Source organism: Molothrus aeneus, unplaced genomic scaffold, assembly GCF_037042795.1.
Source record: "Molothrus aeneus isolate 106 unplaced genomic scaffold, BPBGC_Maene_1.0 scaffold_40, whole genome shotgun sequence".
Taxonomy (NCBI): Eukaryota; Metazoa; Chordata; class Aves; order Passeriformes; family Icteridae; genus Molothrus; species Molothrus aeneus.
In genome coordinates this window covers 575,750-594,428 of record NW_027099068.1, presented here as the reverse complement: position 1 = coordinate 594,428, position 18,679 = coordinate 575,750, and the positions used below count along the sequence as shown (strand labels likewise).

General features: G+C 49.0%; 1 protein-coding gene across 1 annotated transcript in view; it reads right to left on the bottom strand.

Moving 5' to 3' along the window:
• The window catches only part of LOC136570838 (zinc finger protein 271-like), a 430,233-nt gene that overhangs the window by 32,017 nt on the left and 379,537 nt on the right, over positions 1-18,679 (bottom strand). The window contains exon 7 of the mRNA XM_066571243.1: positions 11,348-11,354. Coding sequence (XP_066427340.1) covers positions 11,348-11,354 — 7 coding nt within the window. The remainder of the gene's footprint in view (positions 1-11,347; positions 11,355-18,679) is intronic.

Below are 18,679 nucleotides of genomic sequence, written 5' to 3'. Positions count from 1 at the left end.
GAATCCCCCCATGACACGCGTTACAAGAAGGCGCCGGGTTCTCTCTCGGCAAGAACAGGAGCTGTCACGGAGCAGTTCCAGCAGCTGATGGAAGCTCGGTGGCTCATCCGGCGTCGACTTTCTCCCATGGCAGAGCTCCATGGAACGGTCAGGGCAGGGGAAGCAGCTGGGCTGGAGCCCCTCGCTGTCTTTTCTCCCCGGCGTGGCTCAGCTCACAGACTCTCGGGCTGGGAGCGGGGCCGCTCCGCTTCTGCCGGCACCATGTCCCTGGGCTTGGACAAACAGTTTTCTGCCAGGAGAGCCCTGCACACTGCTCCACAGATCTCCCAGAAAGGCCCAAACCAACTCCAAACACTCTGTCTGCAGCAGCTTTTCACAAAGGCCTGCAGAAATCCAGGACAGCTGCAAGTGAGTGTCGCAAGGCTCTTGTCTTGTTCCTGACAGCAGAATTCTTGATGATCTGATGCAATTTTATTCAAATGTAACAAGAGAGCTGAGATATTTTGTTAAAATATTTCATGAAGAGTAACAAGCCTTGGGAGCATGAGGTACAGGACTGACGTGCGAAAGCATGAGCATATCCTCCAAGGTGGCCAGTTTAATTGTCCATTTTATTACTCTTGTACTTATTCCACACTAATATGGAAAACCAAGCTTTTCTTGAAGGCAAAACAGGCATGGGATACACTACAGTCCCTCGCAGGCTCACCAGGGCTGGCAGTGACAAAGCAGGCAGTCTGCTTCATTGTGAACCACTACAGAGCTACATCCCAATCTGGTTTAAGTAGCGTGGTATTATTAAGAGCTCCTTTTCTGCATGAGATACAAAAAGGAGATCCCAAATGATCTTCATGCAAGCATGCAGTCAAGAACTGGTCCTGCTATGCTAATGAAGCGTTTGCTTTGGCAATTACACTCTTCCCATTCATCTTTGGATGCAGACACTTCAGGTTCTCCCCTACACCCCTGCAAGGCTGGCAGTCGCTGGTTCCCATTTCCTGTTCTTCCCTAGAGATGGTGCAGTGGCTGCTTTGAGACAAAAAGCCCTGAGATCTGGACAGCTTGAAGGAGCATGAAATGCTAATTAAGCGCTCATATTGGTAATACCCAGGTCTGCACTGCCCAGTGCTCTGAAGCCGCAGCAGCAGCAGGACCATGCATCATTCCTGCTGGTGGATGTTCATGTTTCTGGTGTGCAAGAGCAATGGCTTTGAGGAGGAACAAAAATGCCCCTCTTCAAACAGTGGGTGTGCAAGGAGATGTGAAGTTTCACAGCCTTTTCTAGGATATTTCAGAATGATCTAAGAGAATATTGTGGCATGGAGTAGGTCCCTAATTTTGTCTCCAGAGAAATCCCCAAAGGGCACATTCACTCTGCTGCTGATGGCAACCCCATAAGCTCATGGACCCGTTTTCCCTGCAACATGCCACCCTGCCTGGGCTTTACTAGGCCAGGACTAGACCCAGAGCTCAGCAAACACCTGCAGCCAGGTGACATTGTGTGACATCAGAAGCTGGCAACCATGAGGACTTTACTGTCAAAAGGTTACAGTTTGCACTGGGCCCAGAAGTGTTTTTCCCTAAGGCAAAGCACATTGAAACGTGAAGTTTAAAAGCTTCAAATGATTATGAAAGGAAACTGCAGAATAATTTCTGGAAGGGCAGCATTGTCAATGACCATGCAGCCCACCAAGAGCTGGAGCTGAATCCAGAATTGCTTCTTCCAGCTGTGCAGGAATTCATTACACTGGCAAGCACTGGTCCATGGGAACAAATGATCCCCAGGCTCTGGGCTGAACGGCACCCAGGCTGCAGTACAGAGTGGAGGAACCCTTGTCACTTGTTATTGGCCTCCCAGTGCACTCATCCTTCTGCAAACAAGGTGCAAACAACACAGCTGGACTGCTGTCCTGGGTAAATATACATACAGGTGACTCTGCCAAAGCCATGCATCATTTCCCAGGGAAAGACATGACCTCTTCTTACCTATGGAATTGTGATTGAAGACACCTGTGAGCCAGATCTGTGGGAGATTGCAAAGGAGCAAAGCTTTGGCATTTGGGCACACTTCTCTTGGTTTCTTTGCTCAGGCCTTTGGTGAGCCCAGAACACACCTAGGTAGAAAACCTTTGACTAGACAGGATCTTTTGGATCCATTGTCCCCCAAACAGGTCAACAGGGGACCCTGTTGTAATGCCAAGTAACAAAGAGCAGCACAAATGACACAAAGAAAACACGGCCAAAGAGGAAGAGGAGAGGCCCAATGAGGAAAGGATGTGGTGAGACACTGGCACATTGAGTGAGCTGCACTCCCATAATCTCTAGGCTAGCAGGTCCTGGTCTAACATTCTCCTTTTGGTTTATTTAAATTTTATTTATTTATTTTCTTTTTTTTCATCATCAAAAGAAAATATATACAATTAAAAATATGTAATCAAATTTTGAAGACAGAATCAAACCACATTAATTCAAAACTACATCTAAAGATCAGAACATATGTACAGCTTTAACTACGAAGCCTAAGGCATCCATCCTGTTCTACAAACACTCTTCATACAGGTGGCAGCTTCTTCCTGAGCTTGGAGGAAAGAGAGCTCTTCTGGACGGGAGGCGAGGACTTTGTGGGTGAGGGAACATCGGAAGTGTCCAGAGAAAACTTCTCGGTAAGACTGTAACCAGCCAGATCTGCAAAATGGAGATACAAAGTTTAACAGAGGCCACCATGCAAACCTAAAGCAGCTGCAGCTCCATATTTCATGGGACACATTTCCTGCAAACTCCTAAACAGCTGCACAGGGAAACATGCTCCTGCTGGCAGACACTTGAGGCAGGCCAGGGCAAAACCCTGAGCCACTTGCCCAGAGCTAGCACAGGCACAGCCTGGCCTCTGGGCTGCCCTGGGACAGCAGGGAGCCCAGAGCCCTGTGCTCTCCAGGAATGGCTCAGCTGCACATGCACCCTCCTGCTCCTCTGCCTGCCCCACAGCTCAGCAGCCCTGCAGCTCCAGGGGCACTGGCAGCAGCACAGCTCCTTGCAGGGGCACATGCAGGGCACAGCTGTTCCCTGGCAATGTGCACAGCCTCTCTGCGCTGCCACAAGACCCTTCCTCCCAACAGAGACTGGCCCAGCTCCCCCCTCACCTCTGTGTGAGGCTGAGCCATGGTTCCCTTCACCTTGTCCTCCATCTGGAGCTGCTCCAGGCCCCCATGCCATGACCAGGAAGGGCAATGGAGAGAGCAGGGGCAGATGCAAACCCTTCCTTTGGATTTGGTCATTTTTGGCACAGCTGAAAAGGCAAATCCAGAGGTGTCCAACTCAGCGCTTCCTCAGCTTTCTGGAGAACATCTCGCCCTCACCAGCCCAGCATTTTGGAGAGGTTTTCCCGCACGTGTGGAGGCTTGCTGGCAGCACATTTCTTCAGCTGGGTGCCCATCACCTTGTAGAGGGCAGAGGCAAGCTTGGTGGCCACGGTGCGGACATTGGCGCTCCGCACGGGCAGCGCCTTGTTCTCCAGGAAGGACCAGAGCACGGGCAGGGCGTCGCGCTGGACGACTGCAGGGCTCCTGGCATGGACCCACTGCACAAGCACTGCCGGGACAGAGACACAGCTCCTTAGCCACAACCTCAATGCAAACAAGGATCTACCTCTGCTTTTGCTTCTGGCAAGCCTCTCTGGCCAAGATCAGCAAAACGGCACACAGAGCCCCTTGATCCAGAAACGGGCAAAGCAGCTGATCATCCTGGAAACAGAGCCACCAACCCCTCAGGACTAATTGCTCCAACCAGAGCCTTGTCCCTGTGGCAGATTTTGCACCTTTACTAAATTATTTCACAATCTCTTTCTGCATGAACAATGAATTAAATGTACAACTGCCTTTTATTTCCATTAGGAACTTTTCTAAACCCACCCTGAAGATTTGGAAATGCACCATAGAGAGGAAATGGAGAGATTTCTAATAAAAGGGAAGATTCCATTTTTGTACCTTTGATGTCAAGAGCCAAATGCCTAATCTGGCTCTTCCCTTGGCTCAGTGGCACACAGCAAAGGGCAGGATTAGAACACACCTCAAAACTCCAGCCCACCAGAGATGGCTGCTGCCTGACAGCTGGATGAGAAACATCAGGGACCAGCTGGTGTCTTTGGCAGAATGCTTTTGGGGCTTCCTACAAAGAGCTGTTTCAAACCTCAGGGTGTCTTAGAGAATTACCCAGACCCCATTGCTGTGGCATTTGGGCATCTCCACATTTTAATGCCACTTCCCCTCACAATGTTAATGGCATTTTTTCTTTTAATGTCCACTGAAATAGGGGCATAGAGAAAGAAAAATGCTACACAGGGGACTGAAATGTAACCAAAACACGAGTGTTTTCTCATATTGTCTCTGAAATCTCTCTGCCCGTTTTCTGAACTGAACTGTATCAAACACAGACAAAAAGTTAACACCAACAGGCTTCTTGCATGGCAGATTTGGCTGAGAGATCAAAACCTGAAATGCTCTGGAGACCATTCTTATTTTCTGATCAGACAAAATGTTATCTAGCAGCCATTTAATATTCTGTGGTGGAAGAGACTTTATTTTCTCAATGCTGTTAATCCACCAGCAGTCATCAACATTGAAAGAGCTCCTGCAAGTACCCAAAACCAATTCTGCTAAGCAGGAAAGGGTTATGGTACCCATTTTAAAATGGGAATTCATTTGAGTTTAAATGCAATTAAAGACATCAGTGACTACTGAACGTGAGGAACAGCTGTCTGTTCCTACTAAATCTCAGAGAGGACATCTGCTTTTCCTAAAGTAGTCCTAATTTATGGTTAATTCCTTTATTTGAAAAAGAGATCAAAAGAACTGCTAAACTAAATTCCCTATTGCTGGAGATCTACTTTATTCAAATGCTCTTTAAAGGGCCTTTGACGTTCCCAATTGCTGAACGTGCCCTTTTGAGATTCCTAATGAAGACACAAAGTGTATTAAACCTTGCATTCAAAGATGCTGGCATCATTAGCAGTGGATTTAGCCCCAGGTAAAGCAAGGCTATCAATCATCTTCTCTTCTATATATTGAGATTATCCTTTTTCCATTCCTTGGCTCTTGCTGACATAGCAAGCTCCTCTGAGGAATCAATTATCAGCTGCATTTGTAGCATTTTGGACAGCGCTGGCACAGGCAGACACTGTTTGCACACCCTGAAAGGCTCAGTCCAAGGCCACTTGGACAGCACAGGCAGGGAGCCTCAGCCCTCTGCTTCTGTCCCTGTGCCCCAGAGGCTGCCTTGCACTAAACCCGTGCCTCTGATACCTCTGTTGAGTTTTGACCTAAGCTGTGACCCCCAGGCTCTGCACGGTTCAGCCTCAAAACTTTCCAAGAGAAAAACAAGAATTCCGTGAGGACAAAACAAACTGATGCCCGGAAAGAGCATTTGCCACCATTTCCCCTCAAAGATCACAGATGTCCCTGAGCTTCCCAGAGAGCAGCCAGCTGGGGTATTTGTAGCCCCTCCCTTTGCTGGAGATGGTTCTGAGATGCCCCAGTGAGAGCTCAGCCCGAGGCCGAGCGCTGCCCCCATCTCAGATGCTGCCCAGCTCTGCAGCAGCCAGGGCAAACCTGCCAAATCCACCTGCCTGGGCTATTGGGCAGCAGGGACAAGCTCAGCACCTCCTGATGTGGAGGAGCTGCTCTGCTGTCTGTTCACAGGCATTCCCTGTCAATACTCCCTGGGCAGAGCTCTTGGCTTAGAAGGGGAGGCCATACCTGTGATACGCTCGGTGACATCCAGCAGAGCTTGGCCACTCAGGTGATTCCATTGGTAGCTGAACTCTTTCAGCAGTGACACTTGGTCTACAAGGGAAACACATGGTTCTGCTCACTTTTCTCAGGTCATAGGAGAAAGGACAGTGGGGAGGCAAAGGGCAGGGCCAACCCCATTTTATAAAATCAAGTACATTTCTGCTGGGTTTTGAATCCTTTTCTTCATTCCTTCCAGCCTCCTTGGCAGGGTTTTAAATTCCAAAAGAAAAGCTCTCCTTTCACATTTGTAAATGCAAACTTGTCTGCTGTAGCAGGAGCTGTGTTAAAACATTTCACATCAGGGACCTCAAGAGTTCAGTCACATGGAAGCAGTGAAAAGGTTTTGCATCCCAGAGCAAAAAGGAAGAAGCCCATACTTGGGTCACAGAAAGGCACTGAGTCAGGCAGTTCCTGAGTTCACAGAGCAACTGGGGAGGAGAAAGTCCAAACTCCCCTTGAAGACCTGCCTCTTCAACACTCCTTTTTCCAGGCATATTTCCCCAGTGCAGCATTCTCAGAGCTGACATAAATCTGTGTGGCAGAGGAATTTAGAGCAGCCCTTGCCTATGTAGTTAATTGCTGTGGCCATCTTGCCCCATGCAAAACAACATGTGGAACAAGGCATCATTGACAGCTGGGTTTATACCTGTTTGTTCTAAAGAAATGAACTTGGTGAATGATAAGTTCCCCTTTGAAAATAGAAGACAAAGAAGCAAAGTGGAAAATAGGCAGCTGATGCCTCTAATGTAGAGCCTTGCAGGTGGCTGCTCTGCAGAAGCTCTGATGGGTCAGTGTCCCTTCATGCTAACAGCAAAGCTGTTCATTTGGGAAGTCAGACAGGGCCTAAGCAAACTCCAAACCCCCTTTGCCTCTGAACTCCAGCAAAGCTGTAGCCCAGGACTTGCTCTTCAGACAAGCAGCACAGAGCCAAGGGCTCCTGGGACTGTTGGGAAATGCTGATCACATTCCAGCCTGTTGGGGATGGTACATAAGGACTGCAGCTGCACAGCTTCTGGTGGGTGTCAGCTGGAGTGTTCCACAGACAAGAGCAGCTGTCAAGGCACTCAGCGCTCTCTTGTGCAGGAGAGACAGAGACGAAGTTGAGGAGAGTCCCTGCCAGGGCTCAGCCTTACCCAAATGAGCAATGGATTCTTCCAGTGCTTTCACAGCTGCCCCACGAACCCTGGCATCCTTTGAATTCAGGTTCTTTGTTATTCCTTCCACCAAACCAATGATCACCGGGTTCAGGGCATCTTTCAGGGCTCCTGTGATTTCAGCCAGCACGTCCAGCGCCCTCTGCTTCACTTTCTTGTGGCTGTCAGATATTCTCAGGACAAAATAATCAAAAATCTGTGAAGAGAACAAGCAACGTGAAAGCTGGATTCAAATGTCCTTGTTTGAAGAGTGGCTGTAGCAGTCAGCAATGTCAAAGATGAAAGTGATCCTTTCTCTCAGGCCAGCACTCGCTTGCACAATTTCACTGTTTTCCTGTGGGCCACTCACTGGAATGGTGGCCCAACCTCATGCTGGTTGAAAGATTTTCTTCTGTTTTTAGGAGGTTTGGCTGGGGACAGAATAGTTCCTATGGCATTTCTCTCCATCTCTAAATCATTAAATCAATTCCATTTATTAATGCTAAAGACTACCTTTGCTTTGAATGGAAGCAGATGTTTACAATGCCCGGTTTTCTATACAGTTGCCTCAAGTACTGAGGGCAGTTATGACTTTGCCAAAACTATGGCTGGAGGAGATAGAAGTTTTCTTTTGTTTGTCTCAGAGCCTGTGTCTGGAGAAGAGCAGGGCTCTGATCAACTCTTCCAGGATCCAGACCATTTCTCTAAGTAACAGGTGGACTTCTGAAATGTCATGTGCTGTACAGCTCTCATAAGAGCAGGTTCAGTCCCTTGACAGCCTCATTGTCAGGCACCTTTTCCTGGAAAAAGGGAAAAAGCAGCTACTGGGAGGAGAAGGCAGAGATGAGTCCTTTGCTGTTTTCCTCCTTTTCCAAAGAGAAAAAAAGACCCCCAAGAAGGGTGAACACTGTCTTTACCAAGAGGAATAGGAACAAGGATGGAAATGAGTAGCCAGAGCTGTGCCTGTGTAAGACAAGATGGAGTTCATAGAAATGTTGTTTTTGAAAAAACAACTGGGTCTAAACCAACCCAGCCTGATACTTCTCTTCCCTATGCAAACCCATTTTTGGTCTAGAGAACAATTGCCATGCTTTCAGGGGCTGGATTCCCTTCACTTCACCCAACTGGGAGTAGGAGAGAGCAGCAGTTACACCAGCAGAAAATTCTGCCATCATCTGATGAACAGCATCAATAGGCACCTGCCAGACAAATACAGCTGGACTGAAATAACTTGTCCTGAAGCCTGGACCTGAATTACATTTGTCTGGGTAAGAGGGACCAGCATGTCCCAAACAGCCAGGACAGAGTGCCAAGACACACTGAATTAACTTTGCTGCTACAGGCTTAGGAAAGGAGCTAAAGGAAAGGAGCAGTGAAGATACCCTACATACTTGGACAATGTTAGTGGAGATGAGCTAGGGGTTTGTTCTGCACAGGTCTTGGAGGAGTTCCACTCCTTCCATCCTTGTCTGAAACCCCTTGGCTTCCAGGAGATGGTAAAGCTTCTGGAGCAGCTCCGTTTCTTCCACAGCTGGAGGTGACGTGACCTGGGCTTTTGCATGGTGTAGGAGGTGTCCATCAGAGAGAGATTTCAGCCTGGAAAATAAAACCAAATGAGGACCTGGTGGTGATAATTATCATAGCATGGCATCCCTGTCGAGGAAATAATTAGCATTGGCTCCATGATTCCAGAAGGCTGAGGCTGATCAATCACTTTATTGTACTGTACTATACTATACTGTACTATACTATACTATACTATACTGAAACTCATCACCCTTACAGACAGTCAGATACAGACAGACCAGATTGGTCAATTGAATCCAAAACACCATCACCAGTGGCCAATTAAGAAATTACCCTTTGGTAAACAAATCTCCATAACACATTCCACATGTTCACAACAAGAGGTGCAGCAAGTGCAGATAAGAATTGTTTCTCATTCTTTTCTCTGATCTTCTCACAGCTTTCCCCAGGACAATGCCTGGGAAAGTTGTGCCTGCTGCTCTCTATGGAGAGAGCTGCAGCCACAGACAATACCTTCAGTTAATTGTGAGCAAAACATCTTGAGCAGCTTTCCCAATTATGTGATTTCAAGCTGGAAAATCATGAGGCTCTGAAGAACAACGTGGACCTCATGACAATCATTATGGCAGACAATCTGCAAGTGACATTCTCAGCACTGCTCACTCAGGAAAACCAAGGATGAGATGCATCTGATCTATCTTCAGATGGCTGCCAGGGCACACAGGTCACATTGCTTTGTGGAGAAAGAGAGACACTACTTCCAAGTTTAAATGCCTCCTCATATGGGAGGTGTGTGTCTTACAATAAGGAAACTCATCACTCTGGAGAAGTGTCTCTACAACCAGGCATGACAATCTGGAAAAGCAGCTCAGATGCATCTGAACAGGTAAACAGGACCATATTTGAAGGATTCAGAAAATCAGTAACAGAGATAAAAACAGAAGCCTGACATGCCAGAACTACACTCACATTTCATTTGCTTCCCTAGAGACTAGATGCACAGCTTAACAACCCCACTGGGAACAATTCTCCTGATCAACCTGTCTCTTCCATGAGCACAGGAAGATGCTAGCTGTGCTACTGAGGCATGTGGCCACTTTCCTGCCACTGCTGAGCAGGACAGAGCTAAACAAATCCCCTCTGCTATCAGAGGAGAACAGGTACAAGTAGCTCTGCCAGTGGCATGAAGAGACAGCAAGGAGCAAATTCCTGTCTTAAATGCTGATTGCAGCACAGGGAGAAATACACCAAACATGCTGTCCATCAAGCAAGTTACATGAAGGACAGGAATATCAAGACAAAAAGTCCACATTCAGACACCTGTTGACTGAAGTTGTTCAGAAATTGCCTTGCTCCTTACTACTCAAACTTGGTACTGTTTGAGGGTAAGAAAACCATGATTCAGCTAGGCCAAACCACATGGATGAGAACTGCATCTTTGTGGAATGGCATCTTGCTTCTAGACTGAGATTTCTCATCAAAACACCATCTGAAAAAGACTCCACTCAGATGGAAAAAAAGCCCTGGTTGAATTTACTTGTCCCAAGTCAGGCAGCAGAAACTTGGCCCTCTCCCAGCCTCCACAACACTGCCCTTGCCACTGCACTGCATCCTCTGAGCTGCAACCAACGGGTGTCTTTTTGTCTCTCCATTTTTGTGGAAACCCCTCCAGAGAAGTTGTGTTCAGCACAATGCAGAAGTCGACATTTTTTATCCTAGAGCATTTGTAGGGAAAGGAAACAATCTGTGGCACTGGTCATGTCTTCCAGGAAGATTTTCCTGAGGAAGAGACATGTAAAGCTTGTCATGTGCTTTGTCTCATCTGACAAAAGTGCTCAGTACCGTTTGCTAGAAGACAATGTGGCCTGGGGCTTCTTTGAGCCATCGTTCCTCTCCTTCACTGGCTCCTTGACAGATGGGCCTTCAGCCTTCTGGTTTGCCATGCCCTACAAAGACATAGAGAAACCCCATCCATCTTTAGAATATAAATCAGGAAATTCCCTGTTGAAAACACAAGTTAGAACCAGGATCACTGCTACCAAGGCTTAGGGAAACATTTCCTAACTTACAGATGGAAACAGACCAGAGATTGAGTGATGCCAACTCTTTGTTTTCAACAGCCCAAGGCAGGTTATGGGTGCTACCAGACTGAGCAGCAGTCTAAAATCCCAAATTCCTTTGTCTTGAGCATAAATGGGAATAATGCAAACTGGCAGGCAACGAGTGTTTGTGAAGGAAGCAGCAGAACAAACTGGACTCTTTGGGGGTTGGCCCATTGTGTTGGAAGTTGATTTGGTTCAACACTCACTCTCCCTGTGCCTGCACAAAGGCAGGCTCCCTTCTGTAATGTTGATAAAAAAATAAAATCCCCCCCATCAAACAAACAAAGGATTTTCCACTGGATGCTGCTGAATTCACCAAGCTTCTTCCAGCTCCACAGGGCTTGACAGCAGGGCAGCATTCCCAAAAGACAGACAGTCATTGTAGTAACTAGGATTGACTTGGACATCTTTTGTAAATTTGGAAATTTTCTTGGCACTACTACTTCCAGTGTCCTTTGCAAAGACTGTTATCTTCAGAAGCACAATTCTCACTTAATTGCTTTACAGGGGGCAGAGTAGGGAGAGCATGGTGGGGGTTACTCTTAAATGTAAACCCATTTTCTCCTCTTTCCCTTCCCTCTTTGTGACCAATATTGAAAATATTCAAAACCCCACTTTTTCCCTAATAATATCAGTTCCTTTGTGGCCTGCTGATGAACAGGCTGAGGATCAACAGCTCATTCCCAGGAGCAAAATGATTCAGCAGAAGAGGAATGAGCTAAAGACAGATTGGGTATGTTTGATCTCATATTAGCAGTGGCAATACTTGCACAAAGGAGACATTTCTCCTGCCAAGCACTTACTTCCTTCTTAATTCTTGTCAGAATATCTTCCAGGTCACGGGGGGAAAGAGATTGTTCCAGAAGCATTTTAAATTGTTGATGAGTGAGCAACATCTTCACCATCTCCTGTCCATAATGCCTAAGGAAGGAAGGAAGGAAGGAAGTGAAAGAAAAGTGAACAAACACAGGAAGAGTGTTAACAGAAGAGGCCGATACCTTAAACTCATCAGGTGCAATCCCTGCATGAGAAGGCATTACCTACTCAGCAAAGAGGGAGATTTACCTCACTTGACACTGCACAGTGCTGCCAGCTGAACACAAGAGGCAGGAGGAGAATGTGGGGCAACAGAAAAATACCATTTCACTCTGAAACTGGGGGTGTGCTTCTGTGGCATCAAAGGATCCCAGGGAACAAGCAAAACGCATCTGCTTTGTTGTCAGAGCCTATTAGCAGTGTCTTGCTGCCATTGCACATTAATTTGCCTTTCTTTAACTGGCAGGGAAGCCAGGACAAAACACCTCATGCATCCTCTTGATTATTCTATACTATGTGTATGCACAGGGGCAGCTAGTTGCTCTGGTGTTCTTGGCAGCTATTCATGGGAATTTCATCACCAAAGGAAGGGGATTTTGGTGGTTTGGGTTGATTTTGCCACTAGGAAACCACAGCTTTCTTCAAGAAGAAATGTGGAGCTCACTGAGCCACAGATAACAGCATTCTAGAAACCTGCAGAACAGGTTTAGAAAGACTGAATATGTTGGCTAAAGACCCCTGAAATATTTCTAGGCAAGTCTGAAGTTAATGAGAAATGGATGTTTGGGATCCTTCAGTGATGAACATTAGCCAACACTTTGGCTTTGTGTTGTGCACCTAAGGCCAAACAAGACTGTTGGACTGGCTGATCTGAGCTCTTTTGATCTCAGTAAAGAATCCTTCAAGCCACAGGAAAAAGTTGGCAATGCTCCTTTTTGCTGGCCAGCCTCAGGTTTCCCAGTACAGCCATTTGCCCAGGCAGCCCAGAGCGGTGGTCACAGCACCAAGGCTGACAGAGCTCAAGAAGTGTTTGGACAAGGCTCTCAAGCACATGGAGTGACTCTTGGGGTCACTGCACATGGCCATTGGATGGACTCCATGACCCTGATGGGTCCCTTCCAACTCAGCATATTCCATGATTCTGTGACCCTTATTCACACCGTGAGGTAACTTCATATTCCCTTTAGTTTCCACTCTTGTGTGGTTTCACCTTTATAGCCAGACACAAAAGGGTTTTCCTGGTTTAGGAGGTGAAATGAAGATCATTACCTTGTGTCCTTGTGACAGTCCTGAGCAAGCTTCCCTGCCACGTGTGCCAGCCTCTCAGCCCAGGCTGTGCCTGCGAGCTTGGTGACTCCAATTCTCTGCATCAGGGACAGGAGGAGTTGGGCCGCACACTGCCGCACCGGGGCGTGGCCCCTGCTGGGGAGGAGAGAGCAAACCCTGGGCCACAGGGACCAGGAGCAGCAGCAGCACAGGCCTTGGCCAGAGCCTGCTCCCTGCCCTTGCTGGGGGAAGGAGCCTGGGCTCTCCCTGCACCTTCAGACACCTGCAGAAGGTTCTGTCCTCAGGTAAACACAAAGTTAGCATTGTACACAAGGCCTGCCTGCACGGAAGAGGGAGGAATTCAGTCTCCCTGCACTGTCTGATACTCAATTTCTTTCCAAGTATTTACTCGGAGAAAGATTCAAGAAATAGATGACATATGAATAATTTAGAGATTAAGGACAATTGATGCTGACCATTAGAGGGCACCCAGTACACAGAGCTGCAGCAGGATTGAGGCTCTTTCCACCCCAGGATGCTGTGGCTGTCAAAAGCATTCACAAACCCAAGAGGCAAAGAGAGGGGTTTCAGAGTGGCCATTTAAGAAGACAGCCTTTCTGAAATCTCTGGCACATGAGGCCCCTCTGTCACTGCTTCCTAGAAGCTGTGAGACCGGGCCATGCTGCTGTTTCTTGTCACCTCCCTGTACCTGTCCCTGAGACACAGTGCCACCGGGCTGTTATTGGGGCATTTTCCTTCTTTGTCAGCCCCAGCAGGCATTCAGCAGGGAGAGTCTGCACTGCCACTCTGGAGCTGAGTTTCCACTCTACAATCTCGGCCTCTCTGTCACCCCCTCCACTCCACCTCACACATTCCCCAAAAAAGCAGCAGGATGTCCCAGGAGATTCCACCCCTGGGCAAGAACTGTTGAAACTCTGGCTTTTCCCAAAACCCCCTACCTAAAACATCCCCCACAACAGCAACAGGTTATTTAAAAGGTGCAAACAACTCTGTCTCTGAGCACTTGCTTTGTGCAGGCCCTCAGCCACAGGAAGGTCTGTGAGGCATCAGGGCTGCAGCCCAGGGCTGGTGACCGATCCCACGGGCACCCCTGAGGGTCATCCGGACCCCCACACCTGCAGAAGCTCTCTGCACCTCACAGGGCACCAAAGAGAAATGGGGAAGAGAAAGCAGAAGAGAAAGGGCAAAGCAAAGGTGACTGCACAAGGAGATGCATCGTGGCAGATTTTTCATGCTTATCCCAGTGGGAATGGAGTCCTTAACCCAGTGTGAATGAAGCATCCACCAGAAAGTGATCAACTGCTTCTGGGACTCCCATGCAGGAGGTCACAGGGAGACCCTGTCACCTGCCATTGCTGTCAGCAGTGGGAGCAGAGAGGAATCTTACTCAGTCCTACTGGGCCAGTGGCCCGAGGCACCCAAATCTCTAGACTCAAAACTTCTGCCATCCTGCTTCTGCCTTCAGCCAGCAAATCATCTCCTTCCAGAGCTTTCTCTCTTCCCTCAAGGTTTCCTTTGCAGCTCCATGGAGCAGCAGGCAAAGCGAGGAAACAGCACGGACCTGCTGCAGCTGCAGCACTGCTGCAGAGCAAGGCCAAGAAAAGGCTGCTCTCCAATCTTCATCCTCTCCCTGCTCTGCAGTGGTTTCACCAGTGCCCTTTGGCCCTCTGGGCTCTCGGGGCTCCGAGGCACGAGCAAGACACGCTTCTGACCGACCTTAATGCCGAGAGGGACACAGAGGGAACGGGGCCTTTCTTACCAGTCATTGCTGCCCAGCAAGGAGACTGCCTCCTGCAAGGACTGCTGTGGGTCTGAAGAGGCTCTGTCCTTCTGCCCACGCCCACGGAGCAGCTCCTCTCGGCGCTTGGCACCAGGGGCCGTCTGCGAGGTCACTGTGAGGAGAGGGTCGGCTATGGGCGCTGCAGCCCTGGGCAAGGCCCCGCCATGGAGCGGCCTCAGCCCCATCTGCCAGCCAGGGCTCCGTGTGCTACAAACTGGCGCTGGCTCAGAGGCTTCCCTGCTGTCTGGCTCCTGGGGCTCCTTGCTTGCTCCCAGCCTCCCCCAGCTGGGCCCAGCTCCGGGCTGAAGCTGACAATTGCCCCCGCAGCGCCAGCTCCCAAGTGCCACAGGTGCCACAGCCGGCGGCAGTTCCTGCGGCCACAGAGCTCCCGCTCCCTGCGAGGCAGCGCTGACCAGCAGCACTGGCTGCCCAGGAGGGAACCCCCCAGGGGCCCCTCTTGTCTCAGCGTCCTGATTGCCCCCAGCCCTGAGGACAAGGGCCCTCTGCAACTCCCTGAGGAGAGACCTGCAGCTGCCTGGAGACAGCACCAAGCCGAGCCTGAACAACCCAGCCCTGCTGGGCCCGGCTCAATCCCCACGGAGCAGCTGCCAGGGAACAGCCACACCTGACCCTTCCCACCTGACAGCGCCTCTGTTCCCATTGCCTGCAAATATTCCAGACAGAGGCAGCTGAGTGCACATACATTTTAGCCTGCTATTGGGAAGGGAGTACTTCATGGATTTTCTTCTTTCCAAGCATCATGAACCTTTTCCTCTTTCAGAGGTACACACTGCCTGTATTTCAAGGATGCTGAGGTGAAATTGATTTCCCATCTAATGGACGTCTTTGCAAATGCAGCAGTTTCTAAGCTTTCTCTTGTGGAAAAACGCAATTTCCAGACTAGACAGTTGATAAAAAAGCCTTCCAAATGCACTCTGAGGATAAAAATATGCAAATACAGATCCACATTGTTGGCAGATGCACTCTCTTGTTAATCAGTTGACCTGGGTTTGCCTTAATTGAATTTTTTGGTAAGGAAAACAATTTACAAGGTATGAGAAAAAACTAATGATAAATGCATTCCTTATGAAACCCATTTGTCATCAAAAGCACTGTCATGTCATGCACTCAAAAGCTCATTTTCTAATGCATAGATGAAAACATTTGAGATGTCTAAAATGATGGAGTATAAATATTGCACAGAATCTAGATGAACTGCTCTGGACTCTGTAGGGTTTTTGTGCTACCTTGCATGTTCTCACAAGGTATGGAGGAACCCTAACATCAAAAATATTCAGAAGGGAGCTAATCTGGATGTCACTGAGGTACCCCAGCCACTGACACCAGTGAGGTAGGCACACACATCTGGATTCCCTGTGAATGGAGAGCCACACCAGGCTAGTTCTGGTCAATTCTGAACATGGAAGTAGCATCACTAGAAAAGAGCATTCAAGTATCACTCCTAGCTCCCTTCTTCTTATCTCACCCTACTTGGGATCACAGCACAGGCAGGCTGCCCACAAAGGAGAGACAAGAGCCATAGGGACTATCTGCTGGGTATTTGCTGCAGGCAGCAAACAGCCTGGGAGCAGCAGGCAGCCCCTGCTGGCTGCCATCTGCTGCACAGGGGTGCTGTATTTGCTGGGTGACACAGGAGGCACTGCTTGTTCCCTCCTGGCACTGCAGGCTGTGGGATGGCGGCAGCGAGGAGCCATCGGGCACCTCTGGCAGCAGCAGCAGCACGACTGCACCGAGCCACTGAGTGCCCTGCAGAGACAGCCCTTGCTGGATAGCAGGACAGCTGGCTGCAGAACTGGACAGCAGCACAGGCACAGGGCCCAGATGGTGAGTGAACAACGGATCGTGGTGGTTCTCGTAGGAGCACAGTGAGCACAGCCTGGCAGAGTGCCCTGCAGCTCATCCCTGCAGTCCCAGCTGCCTCCTGGCACCAGTGCTGTAGTTTGGACTCTCAGCATGGGCAAAAGCCAGAGCTCAGGCCTTTACCACGACTTTATTCAGCTCAGCTTTCCAATGGATCTCTAAGAACCAACTGCTCCAGTACTTCCAAGCTGGAGTAACTCAAAAGTACATTTGCTGTTCACTCTCAGGACAGACTATGGAGCCAAGATCCCAGCAGTGCTGGCTGAGGCAGGAGGCAGTTTGTGCTCCTTGTGCAAGGACAAACCCGAGTGGGAAAAGCTGCCATGGAGCAGGCTTACCTGAGGAGCTGTGTGGGAAGCTGCCATCCCCATGGATGATGGGTGTATTGGGCAGTAAGGGAACGTTGTCCTGCTTCCTCACAACCTCCTTCTTCAAGGCACCACCAGGGTGTGTTCTCTGCACTCTAGAAGCTGTGCCATCAACAGGTGGTAGGCTAAAGGCTGCAGGGACCAAAGAGGAGCTTGTAAGGGGAGAGTGCTGGACAGAAAACTTGCTGGAGCTGGGTAACATCTCTTTGTTATCCCAAAGAATTTCAAGTGTAACAATGAAATACCACTTTATAGCAAGTATAACACTAACATAGGACAATGATCACAGAATCCTAGAAGAGTTTGGTTGAAAGGCACCTTTAAGCACCATCTAGTCCAACTCCTGTGAGTTGGACTAGATGAGCAGGGACATCTTCATCCTGATCAGGTTCCTCAGATCTCCATGTAAGCTGGTCTTGAACACCTTCAAGGATGGACCAGCAACAGCTTCTCTGGGCAAACCTTCCAGCTTTTCATTCCCTTCATTATTAAAAAAAAAAATCTCCCTAATATCTAATCTAAATCTACCCTATTCTAGCTTAAAGCCAAACTGCAGTGATGCTTCCCCTAAGAAACAAGGAAACCCAGCATTGCTTTGCCTTTGTTCTCCTGTTGCAGAGGCTGGCAGGGGCAGTTGCCAAAGCTAAGTGCAGATAACCTTGGGTGCTGGCCCCGGGCTGAGTGCTGCCTCCTCAGGGCCCCGCTGCCGCCCTCGGGCAGCGCTCACAGCCCTGCAGGCAGAGCCCCTCAGCCGGGATTCAGTCGGGAACGCTGCTGCCCCTGGGGCTACAACAGAAGCCCTGGCTGGGGCTTCAGCACAGCTCTACAGCGCCAGCTCCTCAGCAGGGAGTGGCAGGAGAAGGATCTCTGGTGTTTTCATTACATGGAGCTGAATTTTGTTTCTTCCAGGTTGCAGCCTGGTTGAAAAGCATTCTTTTGGACTCCCCTTCCCTGGAGGCTGCTCTCCAGGAGAGAGTCTGAAACCCCAGTGTACTTTGCAAGACAGAATTTTCTACTCTGAAAGACTTTAGAGGTGAAGGGGGCAAGCTGATATTCTCTTACTGACTCAGTGAGGCCAGGGGCAAGACACTTCATGCCTCTCTATTTTTCTTTGGGAAACAGAATTCAATCCCAAGCAAGCTTCCACTCAGATGCAAGCAGAACAGCTCCCCAGTCTGATTGCAACGCTGTGCAAAGGGCAAGCAAGTGGTCAAAAAGGACCACCACAAGTGTAGCCACCACTTACTTGCTTCAGCTGCATCCCCAGGCTCGACTGTCTCAGGAATAGGCGGCAATGCTGTTTTCCTCTGTCTCCTTTTCTTCATCTCTCTCTCCAAAAGCTCTGCGTCCTTCCGCCCCAAGTTCTTCTGAGCCAACATGCACAAAGCAGCACGGATCTGGGTGCAATGGAAATACATCATAGACTGTAAGCAGAGACACACAAACCACACACAACATCTCATCAGGAGCACAGAGTCCACACAGTGCCATAGGCTTCAATGCAGCTCCAGTCACATTCCAATAGTTTCAGAGGAATGTCTCCTGTCCTCACCTTGGCAATTACACACAGTGAGGGGGAACACTTCAGTGCCACAACCTTCCACTGCTGCAACTGCAACCTATGTCAGGAAGCCCTGCTTGAAGCATCAAAGTCATAGGAGTGCTCCAAGACAGAGGAAGAGCTGACATGGCCAGTGAGCAGGCAGTTCAGTTCCTACAGGCCATGGCAGGAGAATAAAAACCATGTGCAATACCCAGCAAGGAGGGCTAATGAGCTGTTGCTTAACACTCGTGGCCAGGAATTGCAGCTGTTTCTCACTTCCTGGCTTCTGAACAACTCAGCTCTGAAGGGCTCTGAAGGACTTGGTCTCTGAGACCAGGAGACCAAAAGGAGGAGTCACGTGAAAACAAATTGCAGAAACACTGATGGCAATGAGCAGAAAACTTGAGAATGAGAGGGCTGTGAGATACAGCCACAAAGGTGACCAGGAAAAATCAA